This window comes from Pseudorasbora parva, chromosome 17 (assembly GCF_024679245.1).
Source record: "Pseudorasbora parva isolate DD20220531a chromosome 17, ASM2467924v1, whole genome shotgun sequence".
In the NCBI taxonomy this organism is placed as follows: Eukaryota; Metazoa; Chordata; class Actinopteri; order Cypriniformes; family Gobionidae; genus Pseudorasbora; species Pseudorasbora parva.
The window spans coordinates 14,883,267-14,902,719 of NC_090188.1; the positions used below are offsets into that span (position 1 = coordinate 14,883,267).

General features: G+C 36.5%; 1 protein-coding gene across 1 annotated transcript; it reads left to right on the forward strand.

Moving 5' to 3' along the window:
* Positions 1–14,561: 14,561 nt before the first annotated feature.
* On the forward strand, positions 14,562–19,328 carry LOC137045261 (E3 ubiquitin-protein ligase TRIM39). The gene is made up of 6 exons (XM_067421826.1): positions 14,562–14,625; positions 14,715–14,809; positions 15,481–15,705; positions 17,060–17,079; positions 18,038–18,180; positions 18,306–19,328. Exons 2-6 carry the CDS (start codon positions 14,717–14,719, stop codon positions 18,863–18,865), a joined length of 1,041 nt encoding a protein of 346 aa, XP_067277927.1. The 5' UTR covers positions 14,562–14,625; positions 14,715–14,716; the 3' UTR covers positions 18,866–19,328.
* The last annotated feature ends 125 nt before the right edge of the window (positions 19,329–19,453 follow it).

Below are 19,453 nucleotides of genomic sequence, written 5' to 3' on the forward strand. Positions count from 1 at the left end.
ATCAACTGCAAGATGCTATCCTATCAATATGGGCCAACATTTCTAAAGAATGCTTTCAGCACCTTGTTGAATCAATGCCACGTAGCATTAAGGCAGTTCTGAAGGTGAAAGGGGGTCAAGCACAGTATTAGTATGGCGTTCCTAATAATCCTTTAGATGAGTGTATTTTGGTATATTCCATCCAAATAATGTACTATTATATGATTAGTCGCTTTTAATTAAACTGTGCATTTAGCATTTTATTTTCTCTTCTCTCAATGAACAGGACAGATCTCCAACCTAACTTTGGATCGCAACCACGGTTATTAGTTGAATTTTAATTTAGTTTTTATTTCTATTTTTAATGTCCCTATTCAATCGATTCAGTTCGATTAAGTAATCTAGTTTTTTATTTTAGTTGTAGTTTTTTGTAAGACTATAATTTATTTCTGGTTTGCACTAACAGTTTCAACACTAAGAACCAACCATTTGAGAGCTGCTTAAAAAGAAGAAAAAAACAAAGTAAAAAACAAGTAGCTATAGATAATGTTGTTTGCTCTGAAATCATGATATTGACTTTAGTTTGCAACTTAGATTTTGGAGACATTACAAGAATAACTCTTATTATCATAAAGATTTTAAGTGTAGCTTTATTCCAGGCAAATCAACACCAACCTTCTCCTTCTCAGGACAGAAGAGGGCTGTATTAGCACACGAAGCTTGATTTGTCTCAGTGCGCCCTTGTTAAGTTTCTTTAATAACCTTGTGTAAACCTAAACCCTCTGTACTCAGTGCTCATTAAGGCAAGCTGGGAGTAATGCCTTACTGATTGCTCTCCCTGCATCAGCGGCAAGGCGAGGAGGCTTTAACATACGCGTGCCTCTCACATGGAAGGGAAACCAATAGGGGTCACTACTCCGCATTCCACAGAGCCATTACGGGGTGAAGCGGTTCCACCTGGGCCTTCGGAGAACTCCTGGAGTCAGTGTGTGTGCATGCGTAGTAAGTTATCACAGACGAGGACAGAGGACTCATTGTTGACGGAGGTGGTGGGCACCAAATCAGGGCTTCATCCATTTCAGCAGTAGGCAAGCGCTCCTCATTCCATAATGATTCTGATATCGGAAAACGAAGTCGAGCCATTGACCTTCAATAAGGGAAAATATTCTGCCTTAATGGAAATTCCCCATTTTTTCTGCACTGTTCCCATAAGCTGTGGGAGCATTATTTCAAGCCCATTACTTCCTAATCACATTGTAAAAATCCTTGCGCCTTTCATCTATGCCACCCCCTCCTTTATTTGAGATCCCTTCTTTTTTTCCCTTCCCTCTCCCTTTTGCACTCGCTCGCTCTGCTCTGCGTTGGTGTTCAGATTCTCAAGTATGAATGGATTACTCCGAAAAAGCTGTTACTCAAATTTGAGGTCAATTCCAAATCCAGTAGAGAAAGCAAGAGAAAAGAGAGAGAGAGAAAACAAATAATGTTGCATTATTCCGCTACCCATAGTGACCTGCTTTTCAACAGTTCCTCATCTCCCTGCTCTGAGCCGAGGCTTAGTTCCCATTGATAGAAGGTAATCTGCAGCACAATTTCTCCTCTAATATATTTACATTATTGTGTGGGCCTAAAAACAGTATTTCATGGCTCAGCGAGGCATGGGTCGTCTGGAGAATTTGCCTACAGGATTGAATCCTAAACAGATGTCAAACAGAAGAGGGCTATAATGATACAAACAACAATGGCGCACACTTTGTCTAATTACGACTTTTAATCAGACTGTTTCTCTGAACGTACAAGCATTGAGTGAAATCGACGTCCTGCGCAACTCGTCTCCCAAAACCGCTTATTTAAACATGCAGGATTCGACCCAAACTCTGTGTACGCTCATTGTTCAGGAATGACAGTTAGCGCGCACCGATTCGGTCAGAGGCGGTGATAAAGCCAGGCTCAGTTTGCTCGCAGTCATGGAAACTAGTTATAATCTAGAGAGGGAGGCAAATAGAGAGGCAAGCTGACCTCCTCGGTATCAGCAGGTTATCCTGCCCTGCAAATATTAAAGTAAGTATGTCTGCTCTGCCAAGAGGCCTGCACAATAGGCACATTTGTACAGGGAAACTGGATCTGGTCGACGGGAAACCATAAACTGACTTGGCAGACTTACACAACAACTGGATGTCATTGAGTCGGAGAGACCTCTGCCCGTTCTGGGGGGAACCGAGGGAATGCGTGAATGCTATCTTGGCTCGTAGCTGTTTTGTTTTCTATACGGCGAGGCTAATATTAAGGATTCCGGAGCTAATGATAAGTTAATGTGCATAATTAGGAAGCCATACCAATAACACAGCTATGAATGTATCCGTGTGTCGGAATGTAGAATAAACAACGTCGGAAGGCGCAGTCATTTTCCGTAATGCATGTCATAACTATGACTCGGATTGTTTATCCAGCCTTCAGCACGTGTGAAATTAGCACTCAAGGAGAAACGACGGATTCGTGAAATCTGTAAAACAATCCCTTTTTCCCGAAAATTATGCACCTGCTCTGTGTTTAATTTCTTAAATCCCAATTAGTAAATGTTTTAGTTCAAGTAACCGATTGTGTTTTATTAGTTATACGAATTTGACAGAAACAAATCCCCTTATTGAACTAAATATAAAATGTTTGTAATAAGAAAAGAGCCCCCTCGGAGAAAGGCAAAGTGCATTAAATCTAACGAAGTGCATTACACACATATTAAAGTAATTTTCTCTCCGCCTAACAGAATTGGCCCAAAAAAGAGGGGAAAAAAATCACTTTTAACTTGCCATTGTACTTCAAGGTATATAGGTTTTTCACTCCTTAACTTTGAAGTAGGCTGCAAAATGTGCAGGTAGAGGGAGGATGACATCTAATCATCAGCAACTTCAAAAAGCATGCTGCCACTTAGCACTCCAAAAGCTAATGTCCCCGAGACATTCAGAATGTAAATTATTCAAACTCATTTAGCGTCGGCAAATTGGTCTAAGTTCAATCAGAAAACAGACTGACACTGAACAAGAGGAGCAGCCTAATTGTACTTGTTTGTCAAATGAAAATTTCATTTGGGTGGAAATGGAGGCTCCCAGCAAATTCTTTTAAGGTGAGCTCCTGGTTGTATTATCAGCTAAACACAGTAAAATCCATAATCATATGGCGATAATGAAAATGGTGCCAGTGTTAACATTCAGGCTTTCCTTGCCCTAGGCGAGTGGTGATAAAAATTAAGTACCATAGTCCTCTAGCAGGCACATTGACACCCAGGCTGGTCTTTAGCCTCTGCCATGCATTTTTGCATTTTAAAAACTTTATCAAAGCGCTGTTGCAATGTGGAAAATGTCAACGTGAAATGCTCTGAAGGCAAATTGGAATTTCATTAATTGTAAAATTATTGCTTTTGACTGATGTATTACTATGCTTGTTAAGAGCTGGGAGTGGAACAGACCTGTTCCTGTCTCTGCCGCACACTCCCGTCCCTCTCAGACATGCTCGGAGACCAAACTTTTCAGATCGGCTCTCGCTCGGGATGACCAGTCTGGGAATGGTGTCAAGTAGAAGTGAATCATTCTGTCCAGGGGAATTTGCCTGTCAGCACTTGAATGATGTATGTTTTTAACCCTCGTCTGCTTTTTGAGATGAATCGAAGACACCGTTCACAAACTCTAATGGAAAGAAAAACACACACAATCTCATCAGTGAAACAAGCAGTGACATATTTTACTTTTTGATGCAGATGATAAGTGGCATTGTGCGATTCTGTTTTCCTTCAATCAATATGAAATTATATTAAATAAAGGGAGCAAAATGCAGCTTAGAAAAATGTTAAAGCAAACTATCGCAAAAGAGTTTCTTTTCTTATGCTGTTCAGGCAGTATTTTTATTTTTTACAGTAAGCAATGACAAATATACATTATTCAAAACTCTTATTTATTTTTACAGAATTGTGATATTCCTCACTGTAAAAAAATATTGTTGGTTTAACTTAGTAAGTAATATGGTTGCTTAAAATGTTGAGTTTATCGAAATTAAAAATGGGAGTTGATACAACGAAGAAAATTGTTTAATAAATAGAAACTCAAAATATTATTGTATCCGAACCACATACAAGATGTGATAAATCATGAAAATAGCACAATTTGGCATGTTTCACTGCGTCATCAAAAATATATCACACAATTACCCAATATGCTTACAAAATCTTTTAATTATATTTGAATAAAGGTTGTCGATTCCCAAAAATGTTAATTGCATTAACTCCTGAATTAATTACAATTTTAAGATGACTTATTTGTTTAAAGTACATTCACTGTATAGAGTTTGTTATAACAACTAGTACTTACTGGCCAATATATAATGCTACTCAGTAGGTCACAATCAATCATTGCAAGGAGAAAATAACAGAGAATTACAAGTGTATTGTCACTGGACTAAATATTAATTAAATGTGATTTTTTTTGGCAGAACGTATCACAGAGCAAGCTGATATAACTCGGCAACCTGGATAATTTGTGTGTGATTTATTTCAAAATAATTTGAACCATTTGTCTGCATTATAATTGTGAAATTATTTCAATTAGGATTCGTAATAGCATGTAAAACTTACTCATTTTCCTGTAAATCTAGCCATGTCCCTTGACTTGGTGTTGAGCAGACTATTCAAGGAATATTGTCAGGTATGGAAAATACGTGGAATTTTGCAGTCAACTTCTGTCCTCTAGTGGCTGTGTGACAGAAGCACAAAATGTCAATGTCGCCGATTTCAAACATTCTGCACATTAACATGACCGTGTGTTCTTATTAGCACACATTTTACAATATTATTAATAGGCTATAGTGAATATTACTCCTCTAGATATCAAGTCAATCTCACATGCAGCCCTGATATTCTTACTTCATCAACTGTCAAAATATCATACCATTAAAAGTAATTGATTATGTAAAGGTGCCAAATACCATGTCAAGCTGTTAAACAGGCCTAACTCTTCAGAGCCTTGACATTTTGTAATTTCCTTAATCTATCCACTCATCTAACGCCGTGTGCAACATTCGAGCAGCATATCTCTCTATGTGTTCTGCTCTCTCTGTTCACTTTCTGTAAGAATAACCTGCGATAGGGTTGGACGGAGATCTGCAGTCATTCCCGTGGTTGCGTTCTATCACTACTCTCTTTGTGCCACGGACAAGTTTTAAGCAGCGATCAGCCAGGCACGCGACCCCAGCCCTTGACCCGCTCTAATTAAATACTGGATTAAGCTGGAGGAAGAGGCCCGCATATATTTCAGGTTAATGTCTGTCTGTTCAAAGCCTTTTAAAATGAGCTAAGTGATGCGTTTAACTTTAGGAAGCTTACCTCCTCCACATTGGGTGTCATGTTAGTCCCCATACAAAGACTGTGTTTGTTAGGGATGTTGAGCAGTTGTACTGCACACAGTACTTCGAGTGAGGCCCGAGAACATGGAGCGAGATCTAGAACCCCACATGAGTCTATTATTTTCAGCAAATCTGCTAAATCATTGCCGCGTTTAATCTATGTATAAAGGCATTCATTGCAGAAAAGGCACACCTCTATTGTAAGTGATAGAATGCCAATATGTAACATACCTGAATTTCAGAGATCTGATGTTCATCGGTTTGTTTATCCGCTCAAAATGGCCTTAAATATTGGTCTGTTTTAATGTTGGCTAGTCCTAAGGCTACAGCAGTTTTGTTCTATGTGCAGTTGAAATTCTAGGCAAGACAAAATTATCATATTTTAAAAAGCTGTAATATTTAGTAAATGCGCTGGTATGCAAATGTCCTCCTCAGGAAATGTTTTGTTTCTTTTGTAAAGCTTTTTGTCCCAATATAAAGCCAACATAATGCAATAATATGCAAATAAATACATGCACATTTTGAAATAATAAAAATGCTTCTGGACATTTGCTATATTTTTGTCAACAGTGTATGCAACCATGGAATTGCTTTTAATAAAAAGCAATCATTATTACTGCAAATCACTAATGAAAAGGATGCTTTGACACATTTGACCTATATTAGCTAAAATTGTGAGTATATTTATTTTGATGAGCGTAACATGAAGGAATTTTTGGTTTTAGTTGATATTTAGACAAACATTTCAAGAGACCTTCTGTCAAGCGAGAAGGTTACATGCTTATTTGCTCAAGGCACTGTGCAAAAATGATATTAGTCAGTGTCTAGTTCATGAATGGAACTTTCTCGGGTTTGACCTTGTGACCTTTGGATTATTAGAGCAGATTTTAAACCGCTGAGCTGCCACCACCCTATAATCGCGCTGTTAGTTTAGCATTTTAAACAAGTTTTTAAAAGTTTGCAATCTCAGCTTTCACAGCTAATATTCTTACTCCACACATACCATCACGGACACAAATTACCGCTGCATATTTCTGCCGAGTCAGATTGGCAGTGCTAACAACGTTCATTTCTGGGATTCAGTTTGGCCTGAAAGGAGCATTTAGGTATGAAAATGAGACCGCCATACCAACTTTCTATTCAGGATGAAACAATTACCTTGAGCCAGACCCACACACACTTTTCTATAGATAAAGAGGACTGATTAATATCCACTTTGCGATTACTGTAGAGCCAAAGCTGCTATTCCAAATTGAATGCTTATCATGTTTGAGCGTTTTCAGCAGAACACAGACAGTAGATGAAAGCAAAATGATCTTTAAATAGTGGTTTAAGATTGTGCTACCGATAAGTTGTTTCACAACAGTTTTGATCAATGAAGCGTGTATTCAATATATTGCCTATTTAGATCCTGGTGATTAGTTTAACTGGACCTTTAATGCCTCTTAAATTATGTGCACTGCAGTAATCTTTTTAGTACTTTAGTGTATTATTAATATTTCTAACAGAGGTACCTTGTAATACACATTTATGGTGAGATACAGAGAACTTGGGATAAATGAATAGACCATATATATATATATATATATATATATATATATATATATATATATATATATATATATATATATATATATATATATATAGGTCTATTCATGTATCCCAAGTTCTCTGTATGTCACCATAAATATGGAATTGCTTATATTCATATATATATATATATATATATATATATATATATATATATATATATATATATATATATATATATATATATATATATATATATATATATATATATATATATATATATATATATATATATATATATATATATATATATATATATATATACATACATATTCAGACACCTTCAACATTTTCTCATATTATCACAGTTTATTCGCTATAGTTCAGAAAATGGTAATAAAATATGACAAGAACTGTGTCAGAACAAATTAATCTTGATAATGTCAGAAAACTTATGTATGTCTTGGATTACAATCAACCAATCAGCTCTCAGCTGTTAAATTTAAATACCCAATTAGATAATACCAATTTAGGTCAACCAATTACCAAGCAATGCTTCATTTTGTTCAGTCTGTGGTGTAAAAGGTTGCATTAGCAATTAAAGAAAAAGCACGTAAGGAAAAGATGGTCAGGTCAAAGTGTCTGAATAATTTCAGTCCCAAATGTTTATCAATTTGACTGGTAGTCTGCTGTATGAAGAAATAATATATTGCAATTTACTTTTTTTTTTTTGCTATCCTCACTACATAAATGAACTATAGTGTCTTGTACCCACTAGCAAATAACATTTGGTTTGACTGTATATATATATATATAGTATGGTTTGACTGTATATATATATACAGTCAAACCATATATATATATATATATATATATATATATATATATATATATATATATATATATATATATATATATATATATATATATATATATATATGGATATATAAGTGGATATATATCCACTAAAAAATCATTTTTGGTATGATACCAGTTATAATATAAATAATATGCCCTGACTATATATATATAGTCAGGGCATATTATTTATATAATAATAATTTTTTACTATTTAATATGTTATATATTGTCCCATATTTGATATGTGATAGTGTGAGAATCTCGTCATTCCTCTATCATGTGCTTACATTTACCAAGCACTTGACTGTGTTTGTAAAGCCAAAGGCAGAGTGTCACTCACACCTCTTGGTATTCCTGTCGACAAAGACTCTTATCAACAGAAGACAGTCTCAATGCTAATTTTCCTTTCACCAGTCTGACGCCTGTCCAAATAACGATTGAAATCTTTCAACACTGTTTGCACACCATTTCATATGAGCATTTTTTCCTGGCCTAAACCCCATTTAAGTTTTTAATAATACATTAAAACGTTCCCCGTTCAGGTAAACACAATCTGATTACCGCGAATGATTGAAAATGTGCTTAGACAGTGATTCGTTGTGATTTATTATTTTCCTTCTTTCCTTCTTTTTTTAGGTTGAGTGAGTAAAAAATCTGTTAGAAGAAATCATTAGATGTGAAATGGCATTTTGTAGTAGTAATATGATCATATGGGTATAAAAATCTGTTGGATGGATGGATGGATACATACATAGATGAGACACACAGCATAAAATAGTGTCACACAAAACATCAAATTCCCTTCTGTGTTAGCACTCAGGAAGTAAGGCTGCCTGAATAATTTCACCATCCCGAACAGGTCCGTAGAGTTCAGGGCCCAAAACTATTCATTGATCGTTTTAGATTTCCCTCCATAAGCAGTTCTTTGTGTCTAGTGTGCTACTTTGGACAAGTGCTGGCCCACGGCTGCCTAAATGAGGTTATTCTGTTTCTCCCACTCACTGTAAATTTCAATAATTTGTTTGAGAGGCCTCTCTCTCTGTCACTTTTTATCATATTATCAATGACCACTCAATTTTCCCCCGGCTGCTCATATAGCGTGGCTCACCCCGGCCCTATTACTGTTCTGTAATGAAGTGCAATGGAGTAGTAATTGGTTCACATTATACCAGATCAGGTAACATTAGCCTTATTTCCTTATCGCAGTGAGCCCTGCTGCTGCCTCTCAATGAGAAACTCAACACAGCTTCCCCTTGCTTTAATGCACGGGTATCATCCAAATAACATTTCAGCCCATCCAGCAACCCCCTAGTCCTGCTCCAGTTTTCTGTTTCAAGATTGCTCCCTGCATTTAACTAAGCGATTGCTGCTTGTCTGCCGGTTCCTTCTGCTTGAAAACTCCCCAAAAGGCAGCAGCCATTAGAGATGCAGATACAGGGATAGCTTTTCCCGGCTCTGGGGAAGTACAGTAAGTGAGAAGGTAATAGAAGCGAGAGGCTGTAAGATGAGTGGGGCTGTACAGTCCCCGGCTGGCTCTGTTTTCATTCAGCCTTGTATGCACATCCTTTGTTCTGTTATTTATGTTGCAGCCTAAGCTAAACAGGAAGGGCTACTGGATAATAAAACGTAAATCATTTAACATGGAAAGAGTTTTCTATCCGCGATAAGTTCAGTGCTTCTCATATGTTGCCAGGGTGCGCTCTGTTGCTCAAGAACGACACTGGTCACAGTATATCTAAAAAATGTATAAAAGTTTTGTTTTCATGTCTAAAAATGAATACACTTGAGAATTATTCAATGACTTTTTGAGGGTCTACTTTTTTTTTCATCTCGCCAACCTGATCTCACAGGTAATGCTATAAGGCTATTAATGCTGTAAGGCTATTTCTGCGTTCATACCATAATGTCGTAAATACCGTGAATAAAGCTTTGTATGCCTTCGAATCCCACTCGTGATGTCATTCACCAATCGGTCTACACAGCACCACTTTATGTCAAACACACTTTAAAGGTGCAGTATGTAATATTGACAGCTAGTGGTTGAAATGGGTACTGCCGTCCAAATTGAAAATATTGGAGAGAGTTGCTTCCCCTCCCCCTCTTGAGACTCGACACTCACAAGAAATGCCAGATTAAGGACACGCAACATGAACTAGTGCAGTTGACAATGTGCAAGTTTATCAGGTAATGTATACGTTTGTAATGTTTCGATCTCTGATTTAATTTGTTTGCTGGCTTCCATAGCTGCAATACTCTGTGTTTTCCACCAACTGGGGTGTCAAAATACTATTGGATAAACTGGCTGTGGGCGGGATCGCACTGACCTAAACAAATACAAAAACCAGAAGTTCCAGCACAGAACGCACATTTTAAATTAGAATAACTTGTTGATTCATTGTTTTTTTCAGAGAAACTAGTATTTGAACTTGTTTCCTAAATCTCTGCAAACATATTATGGGATTTTATATATATATATATATATATATATATATATATATATATATATATATATATATATATATATATATATATATATATATATATATATATATATATATATATATATATATATATATATATATATATCAACCCGATCACACATAAATGCGTATAAATAGTACGAGTGTGCAATGTCGTGGAATGTATACGGCAAAACTCATTTTGGCGTGCATATGATACGCTGTTTTTCGTGTGCATATGATACGGTCTTTATGGCGTATATATGACACGCTCTTGGGTAGGTTTAGGGTAGTGGGGCGTATATATGGCACGCGCTTGGGTAGGTTTAGGGTGGTGGGGTGGGGGGTTCGTATGTATAATACGCCATAAAATGCGTATCATATGCACGCGAAAAACAGCGTGCCATAGACACGCCAAAATGAGTTTTGGCATATACATTCCACGACATTGCATACTCGTACTATTTATACGCATTTTTGTGAGAATACCCTGATATATATATATATATAATTTTTTTTTTTTTTTTTTTACATACAGCAAGTGTACAGCAAGAAGTCTTAGCTCTCAGAAAATTACAAGCTAACACGCTGTAATTACAAGTTATAAGCACATTTCTGTCAGGTCTATTAAGTCAAGAACAAATAAAAATGATTTAGGAATTTTTGAATAAATTGCAATTCAAGTTGATAATTCTGAATGAATGTTTTGGCTTTGAGAGTCAGAGGACAGCAGCAGCATTAGGGAACGCTCGCACAGTTTAGGGCTATGAGAGCTGAACTATTCCCCCTATGAACAGAGCAGCAACGATGACAAAGTAAAATGCCACGTTATACACGACATGGAGGAGCTGGGGAGGTGGTGGGCAGAAAAGAGCTAGCAACAGCAGTTAGGAGCGAACTAAATCTGTTTGAAGATGCGTGCTGTTTATATAGCCATTAGCAGCGAGGGGAGTTTGAACAGCTGATGCACTGATGCAAATCAGCTGACCCTTTAATAATGCTTTCAAAACATTAGCACAAAAACATTCGTTATAATGTTCATGAAGAAAAAAAAACTGGACGATTTGAACGATGAGAGAGCATTCGACAATGTTCTCATAATATGAACATTCGCTAAATGTTCTTGGGACACATAACTGCCAGGATTCTCACTGAAAAGCAGTGTCAACACATTTCAGCCAGGCTTCAAATGTGGATGTGACATTAAGAATAGGTGTCTAAAACAGTATGTGATTACACCCGTTAAGGACCTTTTCTTTATTGATACAATCCTAAGAGGTTTACAAAGCACTTGACCTCGCCCAGTACAACTACACACTCTGTACATATTTAATGAACTGTCCTCTGCCAAACATAAATAGGTGTCAAGTGCAACACACTCACTTGTGTTGATGTTCACAGGTACAGTTTACAGATAAAAGGACACATATAACATTTCATGTCCTTGATCACCAAGACTGTACTATCACACTGAGCTTATATAAATATTTCTTACCACTCACTGAGTTGATTATATCATGCTGATAATCATAATTCATTATTCATACAGATTTGTTGTTTTAATGACCTGTTTATATTTTTTAAATATAAAAAATGAAGAGTTTTTAAAGACATACCTCTTTCTTCATGTGGGCCTCAAGTCAAGCACCCTTTCTGTTTTAAAGCAGCCCATAGCATACACTCAGAGGAAAATGGAACAGGATATTGGATAACAAGGTTAAAATACAGGAGCAAATATTCTCTTATTAAAGTCCAACAGCAGGGATTTGATCTGAGCTGCCTAATAGACAGTGGTTTAAAGAGGGACCAGAGGGGAGGTAACGGAGGGGTCAAGGTTTTTCTCTCTAATGGCCGAGATTGGAGAAATGAAGGGACTTTATTTCCACAGGAAATTCTGATGAAAGGTGGATTATGGATCATAGTGGTCTTCCCAATCCACCTCTGAGTCCAGTAATGTGCTTGGGCCTGCATTTATTAGAGCATATGTAAAGCTCACTGTGCTTTATTGTTACGCAGGGAGCAAGGCAAGGACAAAGCAAGATCACAGAAGATACATCAGATCATGCTTTATTTGTGCTTGTGTCATGCAGGCCCTGGGGGGTTGTTGATTTTTTTGACTGCCATACTACAATAAAATTTTTATTTTTAATTACATTCTGCAATTTTGTTGTTAAATGTGCCTGTATGCACATTTTTAGAGGGATGAAAATCTGAGTTGTGGATGAATCTATAGCACTATCAAGTGTGCCCAATAATCAATCAATCAATCTATCTATCTATCTATCTATCTATCTATCTATCTATCTATCTATCTATCTATCTATCTATCTATCTATCTATCTATCTATCTATCTATCTATCTATCTATCTATCTATCTATCTATCTATCTATCTATCTATCTATCTATCTATCTATCTATCTATCTGTCTGTCTGTCTGTCTGTCTGTCTGTCTGTCTGTCTGTCTGTCTGTCTGTCTGTCTGTCTGTCTGTCTAATTACAATTAAATAGAGTGGGTCTAGAAATGAATGCAAACTATTGCATTGTTTGCAACTGTTTGTTTGCATATTTATTTATTTACAGTTTTTCTCAGTCGCTTTGGTACATTTCTCAGATCAGAATTGAAATTCTCAAAACTACCTGTTCAATTCTCACATTATTGTGTCACTTGTGCACATCAAAAAAGCATTTTCTCATTTCTTTGAACAAGTTGCAAATGCTTTGGTACATCCATGCAAATGATTATGTACAATTCTCTGTTGTTTCCTACATTATCAGTTGCTTATGTCATGTTGATCAAATGGTTGAATAGTCTCACCCCTCACAACATTTAGGGACAAGATCATAGCATAAGTCTTCACAAGCAAAATGGTTGAACAAGTTATCATAATATATACTATACTTTCTATATTTCCATTAGACTTTTTTCTAAATCTGTCCTGAATTGGTAAATTGATGGTGAATCTTGACTTTCACTAACGAAGGTGCTTCTCATGAAACAACAACTAGCGTATATATTTCTACAGCACCGCATGTAAAGTTTTTCCTATGTTCACATTTCTTCTCTAGGTTTTTTTTGTGGTGTGCTATATAGTGCTGTCTTTTCATTTCTGTATCTCAATGACATGTTCTGTCAATAAAATACAGTACAAACAGTAAGAGTGTAAACTTTAATCTTTTCCATTCTCTTGCAATTACACTCACACATACACTAAGATGTAACTTACAATTGACAATAATTGTCATCAAAACTTTTAGCCACAGTGTCCATCAGAACATCCCTCCAGAGTAAACTGTTATATTGACAACATGACTAAACAATTTGACTGTCTTATCCGTACACAATGACACAAGGACTTGTGATTCTGATGGCACTGACATGGTCATTGACACCAATATTTACTTTTGAGAGATGAACTAAGGATTTTGAGTAAGAGAGTGGCTTTTGCAGGTTATCCATTGTGTTTTGCTATTTGTACAAATTGTTTTGAGAAATGCACTTACTGTTTTGCACATTGTGAGTTTGATTCGAGAAATGTACCAAAGCGACTGTATTATTTATATTTATACATGCTTACATTTTTTTAAATGTACTTGTGCAAATATACTTTTGTACAAAATAATGATACTATTGAGAATAGAATGCAAACTACTATATACTGTACATAATCTGTTGGCAGGGATGGCAGTATGCATCATGAATGATTGTCAGTATGACATCATCCACAATCTTAGCATTTTAATCATATGAACTATTTTCTGTCATAAATCTTATAGCCTAAACCTGTAGCAATTTATCTGATTCTCCCAAGGTGTCCAGCCATGTGTATGCTCTGCTGCCATCTGGTGGATTAATCTATGAGCTGGCACTTAAAGTTATAATTTGTGTTCAGTGTTACATGCACCTGACACATTCTGTTGACTTCTTGTCGTACTGCGTGAAGGCTGTAACTGACCTTCTCACTCCTGCATTTCCTAGAATCCACTTGTACTTAGTTCCGCTGCACGTAACAGTAATAGACGCATTGTAGAGAGCACACACAGACTGTATTACAAAGCCTGATTGTTATGAATCCACTTGGGACAATGTCTCACTATCCACTTCTTTAAAATACCACCTCTAAAAATGGCCTGGAGAGGAAGTGGTATGTGAGTGTCCTGTCACAGGTGGCAAGCAGCACTGCAGTGACAGATGCGTCACACAGCTACAAGTCAAGGTGAATGCCATTTATCTCTGGCAGGATCGTGCCACTGTGACCCACTCATGTGAGCTACTTTTACTAGAAGTGAAGCATGAGCTCCTTAAAATCTCTCCTGCTGGAGTGTCTACAGAGTTGCAAATGACCCCCTGTGGATTTGTGAAAGCAAGGACCGTCACTCAGTCTGACAACTCAGTCCAAGCCCAGTGTTAGGTAAGGTTTGTTCTCTTTTACTGTTTTATCCTAAAAATGTGAATGTTTGCATGAATTCTCATGTATCTTGTTTTCCTTTTCTCAATAAGACATGCAAAAAAACCTCCAGGATCATCTTATTGGGCAAAGGGAAGTGATCAGATGTAGACTGAAGAAACTGCATGGCAAGCAAAATGAAATCAAAGTGAGTCAAAACTGTCAAATAAAACCAAGCAATGTTTGTTTTTTTAATTTGTGTGTGTGTGTGTGTGTGTGTGTGTGTGTGTGTGTGTGTGTGTGTGTGTGTGTGTGTGTGTGTGTGTGTGTGTGTGTGTGTGTGTGTGTGTGTGTGTGTGTGTGTGTGTGTGTGTGTGTGTGTGTGTGTGTGTGTGTGTGTGTGTGTGTGTGTGTGTGTGTGTGTGTGTGTGTCCAGTTGAAAATTTTCTAGTGACTGATCACATCTAAATTTTTCAGTTCAGGTCTTTATTTTTATTTAAATTAATTAATTATTTGATTCAGCAAGTGTAAAGATCATTGTAATTTTACAAAATATTTATATTTCTAACAAATGTAGCTTTGACATGACAGGAATACATTTCATTTAACCATTTCTAATATGTCTTAATATTACTGTGTTAATAAATTTTTGATCAGATATATGCTGCCATGGTGAGCATAAAAGACTCCTTTTTTAATCTTTCCAGCCCCTGACATCTGAACTGCATATATGTTTTCATTTACTTTTTTATGAAATTGTATTAATAAAGTAAAATTTGAAATATTTACATTTAGGAAAATTAAATACAACTGAACATTTATCATTTTTGTATGGATTGTCCAATTAAGTAGTCTAAACCATTTACTCATCTTTCTCAGTCCAAGTCTTCAGCAGTGAGAGAAAGTATAGTGAAGAAGTATGAAGAGATGCGGAGAGTTCTGGAGGAGGACTGTAGGATCACTCTGTCCCTGCTGGAGATGGAGGAGACGGCTGCGGTTCAAGCACTTGACAACCTCATTGAGACCAACTGTGTCCTCCTCAGAGACATTGAGGTCAAGCTCGATGAAGCGATGATGGACAATGACACACAGCCTGGTGACAAGGTGAGACTTTTATGAGCAATTGGTTGGACAGATTTATTATTGTGGACTCTTATGCCTGTCATTTGTTTAAGTTTTATCTTAACCTGCCATAGATTGTATATATTTGAGTAAGTCAATTTATACATTTTAAATTATCAACATTTTTTTAGTGGTGGAAACTTGGCTTTAACTAGCTTATTCAATAAATGCGACATTTGCTAATAACACAATGCTTTAATAGCATTATAGCATAGCACTTGCTGAATAAGTATAGCAATAAAGAGAACATTTATCATATCTATTCTTAAACTAAGCTCAGCTCCACTCGTCACCTTGATAGGAACACCACAACAGAAACCCTTCTAAACTAACATAGCAAAACATTAAACACTAAATCTCCCACTGAACATAAAAAAATAAATAATACACATTATATAATGCTTAATTTTAGCATTTACTCTCCCTTTTGAGTGTCATGGCAAAGCATGGATGGAAATCCCAGCCCAGTTTCAGTTAAATTTAAGTTTGTCTCAATTTAAAAAAACAAGGTAATATAACTCAAAACTATTAAACAATTCAGATTACTTCAAATGTGTTAGTTTGGTGAACTTAAAAGAAAAAGAAAGTTCTAAATACTTATAAAAATGAATTTTATTTAACCATGGGCGTTAGAAGCAAAAAAACAAAGGTGGGTCCTCCCCCAGAAAAGTAGATGCCATTGACATCAAGTAAAATAACCCCACTTGTTTACTAAACATCTGGTTGGGTAGAAGAAACCAAATTACATGCAGTGGCAGTGTAGGGGTAAAGCACGGTAAAAGTTTAGACGCAAATCAACCCGAGGTTCGAAAACGCCTTTTTCCAAACTCACTCTACTCCCTTTTTCCATCACATATCAGATCGGAAAGACATTTATTGTCAATAAAATGAATTAAATATTCGAAAAGTGGAAATAAAGCATCTAATGTGCGTTTAATAAAAAAGTGTAGCCTATATCAGTTAGAGGTAGGTGAACAGACATGCACTGAAAATTGAGATGGTAAAAGTGAGTGGGTCCAATATCATTGGTCTTTAAAAGTGGGTGGGTCTTGTCCCACATACAATAACATTTGTTAATGTACTTGTTTTAAAACATTATAATAATGTTTTCAAAATTTTAAATTTTTTATAATTAAGAACAATTGTTTTAAGGGAATATCCAAAAATAACTCGGGGAACATTATGTGAATGTTAGCAAAACATTCTTAGATTATGTTTTTGTTAGCTGGTATGTCAATATCAACTGAACAGCAAAATAGTTCAAATGAGCAATGTATCATCTCTGCAACATTATACATTCTCACTATATTTCTGCCCCTCTCTCTTTCTCTCATAGGTCACAATGAATGAGGACAGGTATGTATATTTAGAAACGCACATATGAAAGATTTTGTCACCATGTCAAGCATGCTAGATGACTCATCTGCAAAGGCGTTATTGTTGTAGAGATCATGTTTGACAGCATCCATTTTAAGCAAATATATGTTTTAGGTTTATTTGATGTGCTGCAGTTAAACACTGTTTAGCAACCTGGGACAAACTTATTATCTTAAAGTTTTCATAGCTGGCTGGGCTCATTGAATGAAGAAAATTCTGATACAATTCAGAAATCAGTCATATTCTGATTATACAAGCATCATGTAAACACAATAAAGAGACTCCAGCGGATATTTCAGTTTCTACAAATCTAAGAACGTGTCTAAAAGACATATGAAATAAAGTATCCCTGTATTAATATTAGTTTTGGGTCATTTAAATTGTACGCCTTATTCTCATTATTTTCTATAACTGAACAATACTTTTTATCTGCACATACACATTAATATTTTAGCAAGGACGCATTAAATTTGTTTAAAAATCCCCACCACTAAAAATAAAAATAAAAGACTATACATTGTAATGATATTTCACAATATTACTGTAGTTTCTGTATTTTTTTCCAAATAAAGGCAGTCTTTGTGAGAATAAGAGACCTCTTTCAAATACATTGAAATAGCTCACCAACTTTTTGTTTTAAAAGGTAGTGTAGCTAAACGAAGGGTAATTATTGGTTGTATTGTATTAGATAAAATCCTGTGTAACCATAAAAAGGTAACAATAATGGATAATAGAAGATAATAATTCTGTCCAACCAGAATCTGAAAATTATACAGAAAATGGTAAACATGGTCATTTATCTCAGACTTATTCTGGATAATATGCTATTTGGGACATCGGTCATATCTTAGGGACTGATCTAAATAACCCTTAACATTTTTTATATAGAGGATGGGTGTTATGGTGCTGATATAAATGTCAATATACTTGTTGGCAGGGTGCTGGAATTACTAAAAGCGACAGACCCCGGTCTCATAAAACTTGATGCGGCAAAATCAGATCAGCTACTGGGCCTCACCAACAATTTACTACTGTTTATTCGCTCCCAGATCCCCATTGCCAAGAAGCTGTTGAAGAGCTGTGAGTTAATGTGCAATAGCCCATAAAATTGTTGATCTTTTGCATCAATGACTTGCACCAAATGACAAACATATTACAGTACAGTAGTTTTCCAGTAGTGTTCCAATAGTGTTCCTATTTTGCAGATTCCTCAGGAGTGGTCCTTGACCCTTCCACTGCCCATCCCAAGCTGATCATTTCATCTGAAGGGGACTGTGCCACTTTCACAGATGTATGGCAGGATGTCCCTGAGCACGAGGGCCGCTTTGACACCACCCTTAACGTCTTGAGTGCCCAGTGTTGGGACTCTGGACGCCATTACTGGGAGGTAGATGTGAGTGGAAAGATCTACTGGGAACTGGGTCTCACCTACCCATCCATCCCAAGAAAAGGCCAAAAGGAGGACTGCTGGTTGGGCCGGCATGCTGAATCATGGTGTCTGGAGTACTTTGATGGAGACTACAATGCCTGGCATGGAGGTATTGCTCATCCTTTGCCCATTTCCTCGTGCTTTCATCGCATAGGGATCTTCTGCAGCTTTCCTGGAGGTCTGGTGACATTTTTAGGGGTGGATAGCATGACACCGCTGTACTCATTCTGTACTGGGACATTTACAGACTGTCTACACTTGGCTCTTTGTCCAGGTCATGATCTTCAGGGGACGAACTCAAAACCTATTAAGATCTGTCAATCTAACCATCTTTAAAAACTCATACCTATAGCATCTAGAAGACCAAGTGGGTGTCACATGCCTGTCCTGTCTTGTGTGCACATGTGGGTTTTGTCATTCTGAGCATGTGCTCATGTAATTATCTGATCCCTCCCCCCTTGTTATCTGATTAGTGTTGATTTCTCCCACCTGTTCCCTCTTGATTTCTTCCCTTTATAAGCTCCTTGTGTTTGTCAGTCTGAGTTGGATCCTTGAACTGTCTACGTCTTCTGGTCCCCTGTGACTCCTATGTGGTCAGTTTTAGTTTATGAATTTTCTAGTTTACGTTTTCCCCCTTGTGGGTTTTGTATTTATGTTTTATTTGTTGTAAATAAATTATCATTTTCCTGCACTTGAGTCCTCGCACCCTTTCCATTGTATGTGACGTGACAGTGGGCCTCCCTAGCACAGGTCTGTTTGATTTCATACTGACTTTGTGTGTATATTGTTTAGTTTGTCTTCCCAGAAGAGCAAAATATCTTTTATTTATATATATATAGTAAAATGCACCTAAATTATTTTGCATTTTTTGACTTTCAGTAAAAATAAAAAATTCCACTCAAATTTTGTCATTATATATATTAT

Bases quoted from the DNA above. Each gene is read 5' to 3' on its own strand.
- LOC137045261 (XM_067421826.1), top strand. From the start codon at position 14,717: ATGCAAAAAAACCTCCAGGATCATCTTATTGGGCAAAGGGAAGTGATC. The intron at 14,810-15,480 runs GTGAGTCAAAAC...CATCTTTCTCAG, and splicing joins GCAAGCAAAATGAAATCAAA to TCCAAGTCTTCAGCAGTGAG. The intron at 15,706-17,059 runs GTGAGACTTTTA...TTTCTCTCATAG, and splicing joins ACACACAGCCTGGTGACAAG to GTCACAATGAATGAGGACAG.